This window comes from Tyto alba, unplaced genomic scaffold (genome assembly GCF_018691265.1).
Source record: "Tyto alba isolate M040663 unplaced genomic scaffold, T.alba_DEE_v4.0 Super-Scaffold_7, whole genome shotgun sequence".
NCBI lineage: Eukaryota > Metazoa > Chordata > Aves > Strigiformes > Tytonidae > Tyto > Tyto alba.
This window is the reverse complement of record NW_024881328.1, coordinates 6,892,440-6,914,163: the sequence shown is the minus strand read 5'-3', so window position 1 is coordinate 6,914,163 and position 21,724 is coordinate 6,892,440. Positions and strand designations below refer to the sequence as shown.

Sequence of the window (21,724 nt, the reverse complement as noted above, 5' to 3'; positions counted from 1 at the left end):
TATGTGTTTACTTTGTAATATCTATATATCCTTATGTCAGTTTTAATCTCTGTGCTTTTTCCTTGTTCGGATACCACCTTATTTATTACATTTTTTTTAATTTTACAATAGCCTGAACCTTGCATAATTTCACTAACCTGTGTTTTTTCATCTTAATCTTCCTAGCTATGGTCTTTAAAAGAATTTTGTTTAGCTCATTGCTGATGTCTTGACTTGTATCTTTATTCTCAGATGTTTCCAAGTAGAAGTTGTAAAAATAATTCTTGACATGTATGAAGAAATAGAGAATAAACCCAGGTTCGAATTTCAATTTGTGTGTGAATACTGCTTTGGTCATTTTTATCTCCTGCAGAAAATCTCTGCCACTTGCCTTCATGAACCTCCAGTCTTCTTCAGTAATTTGGTCCTCTAAAGTGATGGCAGGTCGTAGCTGTTGAGGGGAAAATGATTGCTTGGTTTATAAAGGCATAAGCTTTTAAAAGTGTTTTAATAGCCAGAGAAAGATTTTGAAATGGTCTCTATTGAAGGGTACATGAACATATTAGGTTGATAGTGGCTTGTGGTGTTAAATAGATAGGCTGCTTCACACTGAAATTATTTTTTCAGTACTCTAAACTTAGTTAAAATGTGAAATAAACAGACTTGATGATCACAAAGGCTTGAATATTTTTTCTCTGAGACACCCATGTTAGTAGCAAACTCTTTGTTGACTATCAGAAGCTTGGAATAGAGTATAGAGATGCAGCTTCCGAATAGGGTAATCTAGTTTTGCTACACCCTTATGACAAATCTGTCTTATACCTGACACAGACTCTGACAGCACTAACAATCTAATAAATCAGTCATGGGTTAAGCATGCCGAAAGCTGCTTCAGGGGAAAAAAGAAAAGAAGAGGGGGAGGACTCAAGAGCAGACCAGGAGTATGTATCTTTCTTCCTGTGGCTCTAAGGCAAACTGATTAAAAGCCTCTGTATTCTCTCAGTAAACTTATCACAACTTATTCCCAACTTCCTGTTACAGTACAAATGCCAGCAAGTTACATGTCTAGATTGAAATTACCTCCAAATAGGGGCGGAAAAAAAAGTCTTAACGAAGTGTCAAAGAAATCCACTGGGAAATTGGCTGATCCCATAGGAACACTATCATGACAGAAGAGTAAAATTTCAAGAGTAAAGTTAGTACAAAAATTTTTGACAAAATTATGATCATTAGGATAAAAGTTCTTTCTGGTTCAGTCTGAGAATTTGTCTAGTTAGGGTTTTTCCTTGGAAGCAATTTCCATCTTTTGATCAGTTTTAATGGAGGGACTTCTCCAAGCCAGGTTAGTTGCAGAGCTTGGGGAGGTGTTATCTATCAAATAGGAAGGTAAAGCCAGCACTGGCTCTGGCACAGAAGAGAGAGAAAAGGACATAATTCTTTGAACTCTGAAGATTTCAACTAATGTGCCTAATTTGGAACTGAGTTGCCTGTAACTCTGGCAGAGGCAGAAAAGAAAAGGCACCTCTGGATGATCTGTGTCTTAGTTTAGGAGCACAGAGGCAGACTGGATCCTCTCGGATGAGGGAGGCGGGCACAGGCTGTGCGGCAGGAGCCTGGCTTCACCCCTGCAGGAGAAGCTCCTGCATGGCTGCTTACCCACCTCTGCTCACAGGGCAGGGCTTGGAGCTCATATAAATAAACCGCTCAATGCATCCATGTGTTCCTCATCCCAGGGGAAACTGGCTAATGGCAAGTCTCCCAAATCTCAGCTGGTACCAGTGGGAAGCAATATAGAAGAGAGAGTAATGTCTGTTTGTGTCCTATAAGGCAGAGACCTTCTTCCTTCCCAAACCTGCCTTGCAGCTGCCTGGGTATTGATCCAGAGCTCCTGTTCTCAAGCACAATTAAAATTTGTTCTGAATAATGAACGTTAATTTTGGATGTTGCAGCTCCTACCCAGAGCTCCTGAATGTGAATTAGTTTGCTGAAGTATAAACTGTACTCTTAGGGGTACACATTGTTATGCATACCATGTATATTCCGGTATGTCCTGCTCCTTCTCCAACTGATATTAATGTTAAAAAATTAATTGAGCATAAAGATGTAATATTAGGCCCACATAGCATGTCATGCTCTATAGCTTTTGTAGTTAAATAATTTAAAGTGAAAATAATTTAATGCATAATTCTCTGTGTGTTTATTTATGTACATGGAGTGTTGCAAAGTCTTTTTCATTTGGGACATGATACATGAGTTGGCAGACCCTCTCAATGTGTCATCAGCTTGAAACGAGCCCCAAAATGTACTCATTTCAATCCATCATCTGCCATTTTTCCAGTGACCCATACGGAACGGGGTTTTCTGGTGGGAAGACTGAGCATTAAATACACAGAGACCAGATTATGCTTCTCTCCCTTATGGGTGCTCTGCCTAGGACAGCATCGGTGGCTTCTGCTGTTGAGCTGCTGCTGTAATTATTTATGGATAAACCAAGTAATGACATCTGCAGGCCCCCAAAAGTGGCACATTTCTGGAACAAAACTCTGCTCATTCTAAAAGGAGTTAAGACATTGTATCTACCTACTTATTCTGCCAGGAATACATGCACTTCTTTCAACTTACGTTGCATTTCTTAACATGAGAGAAAAAGCTCTTTTTAAATGAAAAGAAAATGGTATTTTTCTTTCTGGGATAGCATGGCTATTTTTCCATTAAAAGGATTTTCTTTGCTTCATAGCAATTTCTAGGAGATTTTAAGCTAATGTACTATGAAGATACACATATATATGCATACATACGTATGTTCAATGAAGCATGTAACTTGCCCCATCTTATTGGCAAAGGTTAATAATGGTAGCGAGCATGCACAAAAATTAACTCCTTCCTACTTACTACAGTCTCCTGCTTTCTAGGTAGAACCTTGTCTCTGGAAAACAACACAAACCCTATGAAAATTCAAAAATAATAGAGCCAGGGATTTAATGTTTAAACATACACATGAATGAATATTGTAAGCCACAGATTAGTTAAATCTGCCAATGACTGTGCTCTTAAAAAAATTTACATTAAGCAAAACCCCCAAACACTCCTGCTTCTGCCTTAAGGTTTCTGTTTTCTATTTCTATAACAAAAGATCATGGTATGTGGTACCTTACTTATTTTGGGTTTTAATAGGATTTTGAAATAAGTCTTCAGCAAACAAAGAGTCATAATGACAATTAGAGGTTAGGACCAAGTAACTTATAATTTCAAGTAACTACACTGAGCTGGTACATTTTTTTGACAGTGCAATTAGTAAGACTGACTCCTGCCTTAAGCTCCTTGCAGTACTTTTGGTTACACAACAATTAGAAGTGGCTTATAAGACAAGGTTTAGAAAAATAAGACTCTAATTGCAAGAAAATCCACTGATTGGGTATTTTTCACCAAGGTGTAAAACACTTATGAAATTCTAGAGAATATTTTTTCTCTTACATTATTCTATATCTTGTTTAAATCACAAGCTGGGAATATAGACATCACCACATCTAGTGACTTTTTAGCAAAGTATATTGAATAACTGGGTGAAGAAAATCAGTTAAGTGTTGAAGTGGCTGAGAGAAAAGGAAGTGTCGAATTCATCCTCCAGAAAAGAAGTGTTACACTGACACAGTCTGTGAACCTACAGTAACTGTATGTTATCTATAGTTTGATATCAGATACTGGAACCTGAACAGTGCTAGTCATTATCAATTGTTTCTGTTTTATAAGCACGCATGAACTGTCCTCAATGACGCAAAATAACTTTCTAATTGTCTAAAAATAGATGGGGATGTATATTGTCTCAAATAATCACTTCTAGAAAGAGAAGCTGCAAGGCGTTGAAAGCTGTTTTAGGTTTCCAAATCCAATCTTGGCAAGCGGTTTTGGTCATTAGTGCTGTCTCTTGTAGACATTATGGAGGCAAGGTAATAGAAATCTTTTTTATTGATTGGGGCTGTACTTCAAGAAAGGTGTAATTGCCACCCTAAATTTAATCTTGTAGATACTCATCTGGTGCCAATGGTCTGTTTTAATATTAATGTCTTCCTGGAACTGTTAAAGTGAATGCTAAAAACTTAACTTCATATTAACATTGCTGACTGTGATCTAGATCAGTGTGTGTTAGTAAAATATAGCAAGTATTTTTGAAGTCTGATCCTTTGTCCAAGTGTTTGTAGGAAACTTGCAAGGAGTGGTAAGTGTAATCTGCTTTTTTAATCTTTTGTATTTTGGATACTATTTACATTGAAGCAGTCTGTAATAAAAAAAGAAAGGTGAAACTTCAGAAAGAAAGAATAGAGAGTCATTTATTAGAAAACACAATGGATACATTTAAAAGCATTTTTCTATATTAGCTAGATGTGGGGAAAAAATGCTACTGTTAGGCACTGGTTGAAAGGGAGGAGGAATGTTTTTGTGACTTATAGTACTGACAGGTTTTCTAAGCTTTTTTAAACACTTAATTTGCAGTATTCAGAGGTCTCACAGTCAGTGTTTTTTATTCTTACAAATTGACAGTAAGGGTCAGATCAAATCTTACATCTAGTTACTGTTGCAGCCCTGAAGGTTCAATCAAGAAATTCTTACTTGTATCATTGTTCACCTAAGTTGCTTCTGGAAGAGTGAGGGAATGTCAAAACTTCAGTATTCCTCCATCAAGGCACTGAGCTTTTGGTCTATAGTTGCTCTGAATCTTCCATTGAGACAAATGAAAGGAGAGCATGAACGCCCAGAGCATGGTTTGGGATTTACCTCGCCGAACCTGAGTTGTCCAAGGTGACAGTTTAAAACTATTTTTTTTCCAAGTGAATTTATAATTGGTGTCCTTATTCCCTTCCTCGCACTCCTTCCTCCTCCGCCCAGGTTTCCCGCCACCGCTCCATCCCATCCCACGTCAGTACCGCTGCTTGGGATGAAACACACGGCTCATCTTTTGGCCACTGGTAGGTGATCCAATGGTAGATGTCTGTAAATGTGAATTTTCAGATTAAGATGCAAATTTCTGAGAGCACCTAGTTTCTTTGGTATTTCACTGGGCCCCTGTTGTATGATTAGAAAGCTAGTTTTCTAAAATGCTTCCAGGGATTAAGCATGTATGGCTACGTGAGGCCTTGTGTGTCCTTAGCTTGTCAACTATTAACTCACTAGGAAGCAATGAATAGCTATTACAGCAGGCAAAGGAGAACTCAGGTAGAGGCAACTCAAAGCCACAATTTCACCAGGTGTTGCATTGATATCTCTGCAAATAAATGCTGACACATTAGCAACTTAGGAAATTTAAGAATTTTGCTTTAGCAGTTACTCATCGGGAAGACGCTACAGGCTGGAACTAGTGTTAGTTATACATTATTGAGATCTTTCTCTAGGCAGTCACTGAAATTTTGCCGTAGAAGCAGGATCTTATTTATTCACTTTTCTCAAGATTGTGGGAGAAAATACCTGTTTAAAACAAATGGGAAGAAATGGGGAAATTTATCTGTGCCTTCAAGTTTTAATGAAAGCAGAATAATATGGCACTAAAAATCTCTAAATAATGGTCTGTGCCGTTTTAAAATCTTTTTGTCAGGAGCTTTAATTGTGATGGTGTCACTACAGCCATGGATATTTTGAGCCTTGTCACAGACAGGTTTGGAAATAAATGTATGGTTATTGACATATGAGAAGGTTTGGGGGTTTTGTTTGCTTGTTTTTTTTTTTTTTAACTATTTTTTTATTTTTTATTATTATTCTGTGTGATTATATGAGGGTAGAAGGGAGAGAACTAGCAATTTCTTCACACTATATCTTCGCAAATGAAAAACGTGCTCAGTGCCAGATTATCGATACCCAAATGATTGTCTTCATTGTCCTGCTGTTATATTATCTTCATCCTATTGGGAGCTGCAAAAAAGAAATGAGGATACAGCTGCTTAAGGGACTACAGAAGAAACAGCCTCATGCATGTGATGTCATATAAGAAATATTATGTGCAAGTGTTCAAATGATTTATTGTAGTTACTGTATTTTTTCTGAAATTTTTATGTAATTATGGCAAAATCACAACCCACATTTTTTTCACAATTTTGACTTAGGCAACAGAAGTTTTTATTAACCAGGGAATGAAGAACATGTTATTGAAAGGAATTAAGAAGTGAAATGATGAATGGAACTGTTTCCAAAGCATGCACATAAAGTGATACCATCTAGCTAAGGCTGATTTCTGCTCCATCGCTTCAACAGGAAAATAGCTATATTGCTGAAATGAGTCAGCTTAGGCTCTATTATTTGCAGTGGCGCTTGACAGTTATGGAGTTGGAATTCAATTTCTTTCATCTAAAGCAGGTGTGCCTTAAAAAAATCACTCTGCCACTTCTGTATAACGCATGGAGATTGTTGGCTTCTTGCCTGAAAACGTTTCAGTGCACTTATCCCATTTTCATACAGCAGAAGTTATCCATGAATATCATCTTGGTTTAAATACATGAGTGAATTTTCTTTATCCCAAAACAAGGTAATAGATGATATGAAAAGCTTTATTTTATGCTAGCACATAGATTTAAGAACCCATTTTGAAGGGCAGTTTTATAGAAATCTATATTACAAAGCACATAAAGATGTTGATATTAATTTATTATTCAGGACAAGAAGAAAGGACCTCTTTAATCTTGATGTATCTGTATTTGATATGACAGGTTAACCTTGATATTAGCATCATGTATCCAAATTTTACTTCCCTGTTTGACTCTACAATATCTTGCCATAGTTTCTGATAGTGATGTATCCAGGTAGCAGTTGTTTATTTGTGAATAGTGCATGGCACATTTATTTTATATGAAAAGAGAGCATACTTCTATAAATATCTGCTGGGATTTGGACAGGTTTAGTTAGAGTAAGGATTTGAGTTTACACAGAAATAATGTGTGTAATATGTGGAAGAGTGATACATATTTATTGAGGTCAAATAAAAATACATGTGCGTTTCTGTGTCATATTACATATTTCCATATATCTATGTATACATTTAGACTAAAGTATATATCTGGATTTTAGATGTGCATATATTTGTATGTGTAAATATATATATACAGAATGATAGATTCATAGAATTATTTAGGTTGGAAAAGACCCTTAAGATCATCAAGTCCAACCGTTAACCCAGCACTGCCAAGTCCCCCACTAAACCATGTCCCTAAGCACCACATCTACACGTCTTTTAAATACCTCCAGGGATGGTGACTCCATCACTTCCCTGGGCACCCTGGTCCAGTGCTTGACAACCCTTTAGGTGAAGCAGGTTTTCCTAATAGCCAATATAAACCTCCCCTGTCACAACTTGAGGCCATTTCCTGGTGTCTTGTTGCTTGTTACTGGGGAGGAGAGACCGACCCCCACCTCACTACAGCCTCCTCTCAGGTAGTTGTAGAGAGCGATAAGGTCTCCCCTCAGCCTCCTTTTCTCCAGGGTAAACAACCCCCGTTCCCTCAGCTGCTCCTCATATGACTTGTGCTCCAGACCCTTCACCAGCCTCTTTGCTCTTTGGATGAAGAGATATATATGTATATTTACATAGAAAATAGGATATATTATGAAACTTAAAATGCTGCAAAGGCTCTGTCCTGTTTTCTTTTGGTAGAAACATGAGTGAAGAAAGGTGGAGCATATATTTAGTACCAAACAGGGCAGAAACTTCTAAGTATTCATGTTACACAGACCTGTCTGCAATCACTCCAAAACTCCATTCTGAAGGCATGTGCCAACTGAAGTCAAAACATATCAGGGAAGACTTTCAATAGACTAATTTATCCTGTGTTCATGAAACTAATGAGATCTAAAGAAAAACACTGTGATTTTCAAAGCAGTAAGGCTCTCCTGTCCCATTTAGACCTAAAGACAAGATATAGGAAGCATCTTTTTATTGCAGGGAAACAGCAGAAGTCCAGAATGAACATTTCTATAAGTTTTCTTTCTTCATAAGCTTCTCTGAGATAAAAAGTGTGTTCAAGAATTCATACTGTGCACTTCCATAGTTCTTTAAATCCTTTAAGGGCCAGTGGCAGGCTTTTGTCATTAATAGGATAGAGCATACATGGAGACCTCCAGGTTAGCAGGGACCTAAGCTGACAAGTTCACCTGGTAGGGAACATCTCTGTGTGGCTTTATAAAGACATGCCTGGAAGCCCAAGTTCTTGGGTGCTTCCAGGTTTAGACTAACTACAGGGTATCAGGATGCCTCTGAATACAATCTGAATACGTGAACAAATATATGTGTTGAAAGTATTCAATGATATGATGAGGAAGTCATAGTCACTTTTCTTGCTTAAAGAACATTAAATACTCTTACATTCCTTTGTAGTAAGCAAGCAAATAATCTGACTGACATACATGCGTAGCTTGATACTGCTTGTATTTGTCTCTCCCTTTTTTATCTCATATTGCTTCCACTGTTGTCAAATAATTTACAATTAGGCATGCCATTCTTTCCTAAAATTCCACAGATGACTAGCTTGTATATTTGCAGGCACTGAATACAGCTTGTGTAACTTGAGCACCATGATTTGTGGTTTAATGTCTCTTAATGTATAAATGAACAAAGTAATAGTGATGTTAAGGTCACTAGCTGTAGCAAATGGTTGCCTAATATGAGAAATTGTTTATTAAAAACATCTTGCATTTTCAGGCTGTACTGAAATCAATAGTATGTTTAATCTTTGGAAAGTAGTCACTGAGTTCATTCATAGGGAATGAATGGCCTGTTGCTGTTTGATTTATTGGTAAATTCCATTGTTAAAAATATATGCTATAAGGTTTGCCTTTTCTTCATTATTATTTTCTGTAACAGGCTACACTTCTCAGTACCTTTATGCCTTAGAATAACTATTCAACAGACAGGCAAGTTTAGTGCTTTAAAATTTAAACTGTTATTGGGAAAATACACCATCATGATATCTTGTAGTGTAATATTGTGCACCACTTACATCTAACTAGATAACATTGTTTACCTTAAATTAATTCCATTAGCTTAATTAATGCTTTTACTTTAATCCATTTAGAAAGGGAAAAAAAAACCAACCAAACAAGAAAGGTGTGATGGTATCAGACAGGACAACAGATACAGTATGAATTTCAACTTTGTGAAAAACTCCCTGTTGTACAAATGATGCAGTGTTTGTCTTAGTCTCTTTTGGGATTTTTGCCAAAGTTTTTAACTGTGGTTCCACTGGAAAAGAGGTCTGTTTAGTTTGTTTTGTTTGGGTCATCCCTTCCAGCCCTGAATGAATGCACTCTAATGGCTGTTTTGAATGTAAAAGTCAGCAGGAGCATTTATCTTCATGTCTGCCACGAAACTTGCTAAATTATCTGGATCTCTCAAAGAGTCAATACAAATTAAAAATACGCAAAAGGTTTCTAAGAGAGTGATTGCTATTCTAGTAAGTTCATTAGCCTTCTGAGGAATGCTGTTGGCAGGCTGTGTTTAGCAGAAGTCCAAAACAAAGTAAACCAAAAATGTCAGAAAATGAATTGCAAATCACTTGGCAATATAAATGTGAGAACTAGGATGTAGATGATGAATGATTTGGGAAAATGTATATTGTTCCTTCAGGAACCTTAACTGCACAAAGGGGAACTATACCAAAGATTACAGCAGAGAAAGGGGAATAACTTGATTAAGCAAATATGGGCCATCCAGCTTTTCAAAATGCACTGGCAAAACCAGAATCCAGACAGTGTTTAGTTTCTGGAAAAAAGTAGTTCTGCAGTGAGGCCTTTTTTTTGCAGCTCCCTGTATCTATCTCCTTAGTGTTTTCAGTCTATACCCTGAAAAAAAAACGTTGCTAAAAATGTATTTTTCACTCTAATTTTGTGAGACTAAGTTGAAAACCAGGAATGAAATTTAAAGGAGGAAATCACTCTCCTAAACTGGGTAAGAGGCAATTACCTTCCATCTCCTTCCCTAGGAAAGGAAGGTTGGCGCAATTCAGTTAGCTGCAGGTACAGTCACCTAGAGCATCACTTGTCAGCTGGTGCTGAGGGAAGGGAAGAGGCTGCTCCACTCCAATTTAATCCAGGCTTTTTGACAAATTTTACATGCCACTGCTATTGTATTGTTCCAATTATTTGAAGATTCATAACAGAAACAGAGCAAAGTATGAGTTTTAACTCCCATAACAAAACACAGTGGTAACTCTAACAGGAAGGAGAGAAGATTGCAGATGACACAGGCAAGGCTAATGTGCTCAGCGCCTTTTCTTCAGTCTTCACGGAAAGGTTAAATGTGACAGAAGGTTTAACATGATCAGAATTAACAAGGGAACAGGAATGCAAGGGAAAGTAGAGAAGGAACTGAGTATTTAGATTCAGGAAAGTCAGATTTAAGGCCTGTTTACAAGGTTAAATGACTAGGCAATAAACTGGGTTTTGAATTTATGGTATGCTATCTACTGTGCATTAACTCCCCATGTGGAAAGTCTTAGTATATAAGAGGGTCTTTACATGAAACAGCTTTTCCAGGTCAACAGGGCCTCGGAGAGTTTTACTCCATCATATTTAAAGATACAGTTTCTAAACCAGCAGTGATTTGCTTTGAGAACTCCATAAGGATATAAATAGTCACAATAAACATAGTATATATCTTTAAATGAGAAAGGAAAAAAAAAGGAAAACAAGGGAATGACAGCCAAAGATTCAGACTAAGTTGGTATCTGGAAAGATACTAACACAAATTATTTAACAATCAATTTATAAAACCCTCAGGCTTAATAAGGGAAGCAGCCACTCTATCTACTGAGAGCAGATTTGTTTTTCACTTTAGGGAGACTTCTGCTATGAGTCAGACAGTCATACCAATAAGAATGATTCAGATAGAATAAGAAAGGAGAAAGGCCTGTTTGAGAAAGTATTATCAAGAAATAATTTTATCAATAGTCTGTAGGCCCTGATTTTTCTACTATTCTCTACTTTCATTAATATCTTAGACAATGAGATGTCACATTTTGGAACAATGTCACACTTGGAGGCTGTGCAAGCAGGCTTAGAATTAAAATTCTTTTTGATAAATGAGTGAAACAGCTTGGAATCCATAAGACAAAATTAGGTCAAGACAACAAAGATGGTGCCTACAGAGGAAAAGTCAACTGCACAAATGCCAAATGGGAAATAAGTGATAAGGTATCAGCACCATGGAAAGGACCGATCAGGTTGCAGTGCTTTCACAGAAAAGTGTAAATCTCTTGCTGTAAATGTATTTAATTAAAGGCAGGGGATCCACACAGGGAGGCAATTGCTGGGCATTAGCCCGTGTTGGAGCTCAGCTACAGCACATCAGGAAGGATATGGAGAAACTGGAGAGATTTTAGATAAGAGCAACAGAGGACAGGGTTTGAAACTTGCTTGGTTTAGCTTAGGAAAATGGGAGAAAATCAGGCAGCAGAGACTCTAATTTTCTTCAAATGTGTAAATGTTGCTACTGAACGATGTGAGAACATTTTTCTCTGTGCCCACCAAAGTTACCCCAAGAAGTATCCGTTTTACTTACAACAGATGATTAGGTTTATGTTCAGTGTTCAGAAAAACAAAACTGCGCTGTAATAATGGAGTTAAATACTTGAACTATTAATTAGGTGAATTGTGAGGTTTCAATGACTGACAGGTTTGGAGAATTTGATTAGAGCTTGATCAGATTGTTCACTTATATCTGATCCAGTCGGATAAATTAACTCTTGGGAAGCCTATCACCCCAACTTTTCTACAGTAATATGCGATGGGTTCCTATGTTTACAATTTACTATAATCCATGCTAGTAAATGAGCTTGTGTTTTCATATCCTTCATAATTTTGATTTTTTTTGAGGGGTAACTTATTTGCTTTCATGTAATATAAGCCATGTAATTTAAACTAGACACCATTAAATCCATAATTTTTATTACTAACTTTGATTCTAGATTTCAGCAAGACTCATGAATTGAAGGAAACCACTTAACTCTTTTTTATTCAGAACGTTATCTTCTTTGCATCAAAACAATGCATGTTCATATCAGTGCAGCCAATCAGTATTTCTGCAGAATAAGCCATGAAACTGGAGTGTTTCAAACAATCTAAAAAAATGTGAGATTAATCATTGCTAGAAAGACCCATGTGTTTACATGTATCATTGATGGCTTGGAATTTTGGACATACATAATATGCAAAGTCTTTTTCTACTTTCTTTTTCTTTCAAGACTGATTTACTGTGTAATAGTTTATTCATGTGAAAAAGGAAGCCTGTTTTTTTGATTTAATATTTTCTGTTAAGTGCAACAAAGTTCCACTTCATTTGTGAAATGACAAATATCATACTTCACACTTTAACAACTAGAATAATGCTCTAATGCAATCCTGAAAATCTTGGTCTGTCATATCAAAAAGGGCAAGTCTTGCCTACTAAGAGAAAGTCTCCTGGATATAAACACCTGTAAACAGTAACTCCAGTTTATCTTGGCATGTTCCTGCTTCCATTTGGACTTTTGTTAATTATTTGAGAAAATGTGCACCATATTTTCCTAGGCTACAGCCAACTTGTTTAATAGATTATTTATATATAGAAAATTACAACACTTACTCAACTTATCTACATCGTCTGCATTTTAGTATTGATGTAGGAGATGTAATTTATTATGAGAATGTACTTGTTAAGAAAATCTATACAGAGCTTTAGTTCTGATATTAAAATCTAATTATCATTAACAGAATAAAGTGACCATCTGAATAGATTTCCATGCTTTCCCTTAATGCATTATGTAACTGAAATGAAAATATGTTGATTTTTGCCCCAAGCCTTTCAGTATAGATAAATGACATGACAACCCCATGCTTCTGAAAGCTGGAGAGTGGGCCAGTCAGGACATCTGAGTGTAATAGTGTTTGAGTTATGGGAAATGACTGTGGCTTAAAAATGTGAACCTTAACAATGGCAAACATGTAAAATGGTTTGAGTGTTTGTGACTCTGGAAGGGAGAAGACTCTCTGAGAAACAGGAATTTCAGTTCATTACATAAAACAATACTCAAAATAGAAGGGTAAATTCAAGTTAATATATACAGTGTTTAGGCACAGCAGGCAAGATTGAAAAAAGGTTTTGTCTTAGCTGTGACGAGGGGGAGAAGCTGGATCCAAAGACACACACTGATGTGGTGGTCAGGTCAAGCCCAGCTGTTGGATATACTATAACCCTGCAAAACATTCTGGTAGTTGGACGTGGCTTACTGGGGTTTTTATTGGGCTGAGGATAGTGTTTGCCCAACTCAATACTTCTCAAATTAATGCAAAACAGGTTTTTATGAACTGGACTTCGGTTTGCTTTGGTCAATGCCAGGAAGAAAGAAATCATTGTTTCTTCATAAGGCAATGGAAACAGCTATCACAGCAAGAAGACACAGAACGGAAAAGTGCCACGTATTTTGGCTGTCGTTCACCTTGGAAGGGCGTAGAAGATTTAGTCCCATCAGCTCTGTCTGAGTTTAGGCAGGAGCTCATGTTTGGCAGTGGAGTAGCAAGTGTTAACAAGTGCCAGGAGAGTTCGTCTTGGAAAAGAGCCTCTAACAAAGTTATTTGGAGGAAAGAGGTGGATCCCTCTGTGACCAGCAGAATTGTCTGGGTGTTTTGCCACTTTCAGATAGGTCTATAGTGATGTTTAACGTATAGTTTGAGGTCAAGCTCAGCAAGGCAAAACGGGCTGTCTGTGGATGTTGGAAACTGGAATGGAGAAGGAATGAGCAAGAGTAATTGCTGCTCACAGACCTCCTGGGTACAAGGCCTGAGATTTCATGTTGCAAACAAGAGGAACAAGAGGCAAAGTTAGGAAGGCAGGGGGTTGAAATGTGAGCAGAGGGGCATCTGGAGGGGAGGAGCAGGTTGCCCTCGCAATTCAGAAAAGCTTCCAGGCTTGGGCTGGACTAGATATTTTTCTTCAGGGTTTGTTGCACAGATGATTAGTGGGTTTGGACAGGAGGACTCTATTAAGGATGACCCTAACTACCAGAATAGACACGGCTTTTGTGAGCTTTATATTTGAAGCATTAAACTGTTCCTTAAGGGAAAGTTTTATATAGAACCTGGATACAGGGTTAGTTTGGCAGCTGAGCAGTCATTAAACTTCCTTTAAACTATTTTATAACCTTATTTACATCTTTCATAAGGTTAACAAGACTTCAATCTGTTTTCCTGTAAATTATTTCAGTTACATTTGGTTACTTTTGTCCCTACTATAAGAATCAGTGGGTTTGGACCTTACCTTCTTTTCGCATGCTGAACCAGTATAGCCACTTCTGCAAGCACAGATATTTGGTCTTATGCATCTGCTTCCAAACAGACATTTCTGCTCACAAAGTGCTACAAATGAAAGATAATGTTGTTTAGAAATAAACTTATTCTAAGTCTTGTAAATAGAAAGGGAATATTTAGATGCTTTTGAAAATCTTGTGACAAAATATATTATAATTCTGTAGGTTCATATGATTGAGAAAAGGAGAAATAAATAAAAAAATACTGAGGCATTAAAGATGGTTGGCATAGGCTTTTTCATGCCTATGTGCCCATTGTGTTTACAGTTTAATTTAATTTTTCCTTTTCTTCCCAGTCATGGGGAGAGAGAAGACTGCACCAAAGTAATCACCTTGGCTCAGTCAGAAATGGATCAGTGCAAGATCTAATTTTGAAAGCAAGGATACATTCTGGGCGTTGATGGTTGGTGCAGATTTGTGCCAAAATCGATTCTCTCTTGTTTCGGTCGAAATAAAATAACAGCTATTAAAAGATCTATTCTTGACTTGAGATGAAAAGTTATGCTAAATATGTACTCCCAAAGGTGATTTTATTACCATAAATAAAAGGGAGAATTTGTTAAACTGCACACTTTGCACCTCTGGAAACCAGGGCATAAGAACATGTAATTTCTTGGTCCCCCAGAATCAGTAATGAGATACTCATTCCAAATAAAAGGAATCAGTAAAACTTTTTTATCTTATCTATGTTACCAGTGTACTTATGGAGGCCCATCTGATGGAAGATATTCTGTTAATAAAAGAATCAGCTGGGGTTTTTTTGTTTTGTTTTGTCTTTTTGAGAAAAAAGGTAATCAATAGAAAAAGTCAAATTTCAGCCAGTTTTTCATCCTCATTAGCAGTTTATATTGTTATGACATTGTTTTGGCAGAGAGGAAAGAGAACAGCCAATTCATAGGGCATCAATTCAAGAACAACACACATGTCATAGTATTTTAATTAGATCTCATGAGTTAAACCTTCTATAAATATTGCCAGAATATTGTATCCTAGTTACAGGCAGACTAAATGCTTTCAAAACTGGTCAGATGTGAATCAACAAGTGGTTTCTTATATTTTCTTGTGTAGCAGAGGCATATAGGAAGCGGGAAACCATGCGCCATTAAGACAGATCTGAAAATAAAGTAGATGCATGTGTATGATCTAATACTATCTGCTTCATTATGGATCAAAGTGTTCCATCAGATTTAAAAGAGTTTAATGTATCCCTGTGACCTTTTTTTTTTTTTTCACAGAAACTCAACTTCAACAAATTCAAGGCCTGAAGGAACAAATTCCAGAATTTCAGTTTCTTAGACTTAGGTTCTGATTTTGACAGAGATTTAAGCTCATGTAAATTCTTTTTCTTTTTTTCTCAGAGAATGACCAGTTTAGTGAAATTTCTTTAGAAAACACATAGTGAGATCCTAAACCATCCAAATGTGATTCTCAGAGTTATACTAATTGCTATAGTGACCATGGAAAGCCAGCAACAAGGTGTTTAACAACATTTGGAATTTGGATTGGTTTTACTCTATTAGGTTATCATGACAGCTAACACTGAGTGAGGAGGCTGAGATTTTGCCAGAGCAGGGAATATTAAGATCTAAACATGTGTAGTGAACTTCAGGCCTGACAGCTAGGGGACAGAAAAGTGAAATAGCAGACTTACTTCCACTCTACACATCTTAGAAAGGAGAGGCTGAAACAGCCTGGCAAAACACTACTCTTATGAGTACAGTCAGGTAGTGAGAGTTCATGCTGTGTCAAAACTACTGACCCATACCATGTCCAGAACAAGAACACGTGGAGACCTGGATGTGCTGGTGACCTTGAGGTGCTCCTTTTTAAAAAGCCAACTGTGTCAGGTTGTTATCTTCTGCAGGACCCCAGTGACCTGGAGCTAACAACTTGCCTTCTTAGTATATGATCTAGTTGATGTATTTCTGCTATTTTGAAAAGGTAAAATTTTTGTTAGGTGTCTGTTGCAAAACACTCCTTGAGACCTAGAATAGACAGCTGCAAACTTCTGAATTTCTGCTTCTTCTGAGAGGGGGAAACCCAAGTTTGAATCCTGGGTGTGGATGGGGCAGAGAAGGAATGAAATCACACTGAAGCTAGAACAGCATGCTCATCGCCTGCCGACTGCTACTTCAGGTCCTCCATGAACTTCAAAAGAACTCAGATACACAACTGGAAAAATCTTAAGAGTTTCGTTCACTAGAACAAAACCATTTCCCAATAGGAAGTACATTGTCAGCAGAAGGGGCTCCTTGTGCCCACACCAGTTTCATCCCACTGTATAGTAAGCTAGAAGAGAGAGAACAGAATATGATACTACTATTACAGAGAACTGTGTATGATATTATTATTATTCATTTGATATGAAGTTGGGCTGGGGAAAAATGGAAGCTGATTCTCATTTCAGCTCAGTAGTGGGTAAAAGAAGAACAGGTAAGGAAGAGAGGTGGACTCTTCTGGAGATCCCTACAGCAGCTGGGGGTGTTGTGGTATGCACGGGCAGAAGATCAGGCATTAGATAAGTTGCCAGTCTTTTTTCTGTTTGTGGTTTCTTCGATTCTCAGTTGATGCAAACAAAGGAAAAAAAGGGAAAAGATTTTCTCCTTTTTTATCTTTTGTTACCTGCCTATCTCTTGTTCTCCACCCACTACTTCCTGCTGTAGTGCTCAGAAAAACGAGAGCTCAGTTAGGAGAAAAGTTAAAAACATTTTGGAATAAAATTGGAATTGAAATCACAGAGGATAATAACATAGCTGAAGTTCAAATGAATATTTCATAAATGTATTTACAAGGGATGCTAAGCCACTAAACACTAAAAATGACACAGGCTGTGTATGCATTATCTTGTACAGATTCAGCAAAGTCATTTAATAAGCTAAGCTTATGTTAAAATTATAATAAATAAATGCCCATTACAGAAAGAGATTTATCCCTGGGTGATAAAAGAACAGCTATAATTTGCATGCGAAGTACATTATTTTTTAAAGATTTTTTCTTTCTTTAAGGATTGAAAGGGTTACATAGGAAAGCTAGAAGAAAGCCTGTCTGAAATGTTGTTCAAGGCAGAGAGAGAGAACAAGGAAGAATGTTGAGGAAATTATAAGGCTATAAGCTTGACACTTCTAACATGCAAATAAAGAGAAGATATTCTGAAGGGCAATGAGGAGCCAGTATAGGTTCAATAATATTAGAACAGAAGATAGCAGCATGAATTTTAATGATGAAGATCCTTCACAACTATAACCTTCTTATACTTTATAATTAATTATTAGAATTATACCTTGATCCTGCATTCTGAGACTTAAAAACCAGATTTATATCCCTGGTCAGAAGCCTTCTGACTTTACTGGGTTGTGTTTGGGCTATATCTGTCAGGATAATCAGACCGCACTGTCAGGACTTCATTGCTTTGGTCTAATATTTCTTTTCTAGCGCAAGAAAAAGAGAGATATGAGTTCATACTGCAGGAGGCAGGGGGAAGCTACAAGCATGGAGCTTTAGAGTGGGTACCTAATATGGAATGGGAAGGAATTCACCAATGAAAACATAGTGATCCTGGGATACTAATTGTGTGTTTTCAGAGAGGGAATTTTTGGAATATTTGTGCTGCTGTCATGAAAGCTAAAAACAGAGTCAGACAGAAAATATGTTCTAATGGAGGGAGCCTAATCTATGAAGGTGCTTGTTTCTATAGTTGAGACATTTTGAATATTTCAAATGACACTTTTTAACCTGTCTTCCTGAAAGGTAATTTCCCTACATTTGCAATACAGTCTGAAACCTGACCATTATTCCTTAAACTATGACCATCAGAGTCATAGTTATTTATCAAGTCTAATGTGTGTATTCCACTATACACCTTACTTGTTAGGATAAATAAGCTATTTTATTGATTCTCTTTCAGAAACTATTCTGTTCAGTTATAGATGAGTGGGGAACAAAACTATTCTCTTGACTGAGCTCTTTATTTGCAGTCTGATAAAAGAGGACTATTGTGTTTTATCTGTTACCAATGTCTCCTAAAAGTCTCTATTTTTACTTTTGCAAAGTTCTGCATTGTAGTGGTAACCAGAGATTGGTCTTGCTCTCTGAAGTATTTTCAAAATACTACATAGATAAAATTATTCTGGTTTAGACAACGGCAATCTTCATTGCAACAGATCTGAAAATCTGCTCTAGGTTACTGTCAATAATATTGTCCGCTGAAAGGTTGAAACTTAATGGCCTATCACTTGTGATAGAGCTCTATGCCCTTCTTTCCTAGTGAAAGTTGACAGATAAATCTGAGACATCAGTATTTGCACTTGTAAATATTTAAATTAGTTATTAGGGACCTAAAATTAGAGAATATCATGTTTTTCCTTTTCTGCTTTTATAGAAGACCAAGAGCAGAAGATTTAGAAAAGATTTTATTGTGGCAGCTGTATTTACTGTTGCTTCCAAACATCTTGATCTGTCCACGTAGGCTTAGGCTTTTGTGAGTTAGAAACTGCACTGATGTAAGTGATCTGTGACTCCTTACTAAAGACAGATCAAATGTAGGTGAATCGTCAGTATTTGTCTACTGTTATTTTGTTGGCTTAATGCTTTACACTGGCCAGCTGTCTCATTATAGAGGACTGAAACATTTTTTCTTACTTCTGAGAAATGTCCCAGAAAATGGTGGAAGTCTCTGTAGATCCTTTGGTTTGGTCACGCTGCTGGATGTGTATTAGGAAGTTAATAAGGAAAAATTAGCTTAGTGTGTAGGTGAAACTTGTATCTCCATTTCCATCTCTGCCATCCCGACAAGGGCAGCTGCATGAATTCACAGGCTGAAAAGAATGAAGTTGGGGTTATCTAACCTCCTCCTCCCCTCCAAAAAGGCCTAGAGAAACAGTTCAGCCCTAATTGTTTCTGGATAGTGGAGAAGGTACAGTGATTGCTGAGAAAAGTTACTATCTGGATTGCTACTTATCAAGTGAGATGGAATTTTTGCATTATGAAATGGAAACAATTTAGATGACTAATATGCAAAATATAATAATTAATAGATAATATAAATTAATAAAGTAACACACAATAAAATAATAGATAATGTTTATACAATACATAAGAACATTAATTAATATAGAATATGAAATAATATTTGAATATTATGAATAATATGGTGCTACTACTTTCTTATCTTATAATGTGAATGTTTTGCTCTGTTGTTGAGTTTAACAGCCAAGGTCTGTAGCTAAATTGGTGCAAATCAACACTGTATTCAGTCTTCTTGTTGATACTATAGTGAAGCACGGAATTTGGGCATATGAACCCATGCAGAAAAGGGGATGTTGAGAGCAGGGAAACCTTGAGGGCTTAAATTTGACGAAGCAGTTTTGCACAGTGGAGTAGTGTGATGAACTAAACACTTCCTTGCCAGGAACGCACTGGTGCTGGCGGGGTGCATGGATTTGGCCTGCTATTCGTGTGCAGTTGGGAGAGAGGAAACAGGCCAAAGTAATAAGAGGGCAACAAAAAGATGTAACCAGAGGTTGGTTACAGTCCTCTCTGCTGCTGCTGGCAGCCTGATTGTCAGTGCCAGAGCTGCAGCGAAGGTGAGCACTTCTTTGAGCAAGGGAGGCACTCCAAAGGCTTTTTATGTTTAGGCAGATAAATAAGTTTTTTTTTTTTTTATACTGAGCTCTGGATTTGGGCAAACAGACTCCTGCTAAAACACAAAACCAGACTTGCTTTCAGGGGTTAGACTCCTATGCGAAACTTTATACCTAACATCTGTGAGGATGAAGACTTTCTCATTCCCCTGCTTCCTCCCTGCCTCACTGTGAATGCCCTGGAGCAACATTATAAGACCTCACCATCTGCTCTCTGACAATAGTCTTCTCTCCTTCTACTTAAAAAAAACAGAAATTCCAACCACTTGGTGATTATTTGGGTTTACTGTGGGACCTAGAAGTTTCAGCCAGCTCCTTTTGGACAAAAAGCTGATTTAATTCGCCACTACAGTGAAAACATTGGAAGAAATAGTAAAAACAGAGTGGCAAGCAAGTGAACAGATTTGGAGAAAAATTTCAAAGGAGCTGGTTAAATAGACATATAAAATGTTGCCCAGGCATATGTGCCTGCATAGGAGAGCAGAAATTGTTAGTGGTAGTAAGCCTTACTTGCCTTTCACAGGAACAAGTACAATTTATTTATTTAATAAACTGAGTCAAGAATATGTCATCAACTAATAAATAACTTTAAACGTTACCATGTTTGAACTAGAAGACAGCTGGCACAAAGAAACAATTACACAGCCACTGGGATTTAACTGACAAAAGATTTCCATAAGTAATTATGCTCTGCGAGTGTGAGAGGAAAGAAAGATTGCCCTTTAAAGGAGAGAATGCCTTGATATTTTCCTCATGCCCTTTTACTGTAAAGCTAATAACATACATAAACTGATGTGACCCTGTATGTAACAAGCAATAACAGGTCTCTTCCTATTCTAGGATTTCCAGTTGCTCCATATGCAAATATTTCCAGTTCTCTTGGTGGTCAGTCTGAATGTGTAGTATTTACGGGATCAGGATCTTGGGTTAGCAGATACATAGAATTTCTTTCTGTGCTTAATTCCATCTGGGTATGCAGAATAGGCTACGCCATTTCCTTTTGTCCCTGATCCCTCTTTTTTTATCTTGTATTTCAAATGATTGAATTTAAAGACTATTAATTTTGTCTGACAGGTCAAGATCAGCATCCACATAAGTAAAAGACGAGTCAGGTCTCTTTCTCACACTGATGTTGAGTCCAGAAATGGTTTTGAAAGTAATAGTTTTACTGACAGCATAAGACAGTTCTGACAAATAAAAGGCAGAATCTAGGTGCTAATCATGTTATGTTTGACTTTTACATGTAATAGAATCATAGAATGATTTAGGTTGGAAAAGACCTTTAAGATAATCGAGTCCAACCATAAATCTAACACAATATACACATAGTAGAAATTTTAACACATAAAATCTCTGGTGCAGCGTGCATGGCTACAAAACTGTAGTAATTAAAGCAGCACTTACGGGTCTGGCAGAGCATTCCTACCCATCCTCCAGAGCACTCGCAGATGTTTGGACCGATACATTCTCCACCGTTCAGACATTTCTGCAGGCAAACAGCTGCACAGATTGACACGAAACAAGTGAGATGTACATGATATATCTGGTTGTTCAAGATCTGTCTGAAAGGTGACATGCTAGGTTTTATTCCATATGGCTCATTTCAAAAGAAGTGAGTGTGTTCTATTCATCAGATAATCTGTATTCAAGATTCTTTGATATTTGCTTCTTAAGAAATTTATCTTTGATGACTGTCTACTGGGAGCTTTGCTATTTCTAATGCTCAGCTCACCATCAGCTAAGAATACTCTTTATATGGTATATTCATATGTTATATGCATATTATGTGTT

General features: G+C 37.1%; 1 protein-coding gene across 1 annotated transcript in view; it reads right to left on the bottom strand.

Annotated features, from left to right (window-relative positions):
- Positions 1-5,761: 5,761 nt before the first annotated feature.
- Positions 5,762-21,724, bottom strand: part of LOC104363351 (von Willebrand factor D and EGF domain-containing protein) — a 189,028-nt gene continuing 173,065 nt past the window's right edge. The window contains exons 27-29 of the mRNA XM_033003167.1: positions 21,338-21,433; positions 14,246-14,343; positions 5,762-5,880 (exon numbers count right to left, since the gene is read on the bottom strand). Of these exons, the coding sequence (XP_032859058.1) occupies positions 5,866-5,880; positions 14,246-14,343; positions 21,338-21,433 (209 nt within the window). The 3' untranslated portion in view covers positions 5,762-5,865. The remainder of the gene's footprint in view (positions 5,881-14,245; positions 14,344-21,337; positions 21,434-21,724) is intronic.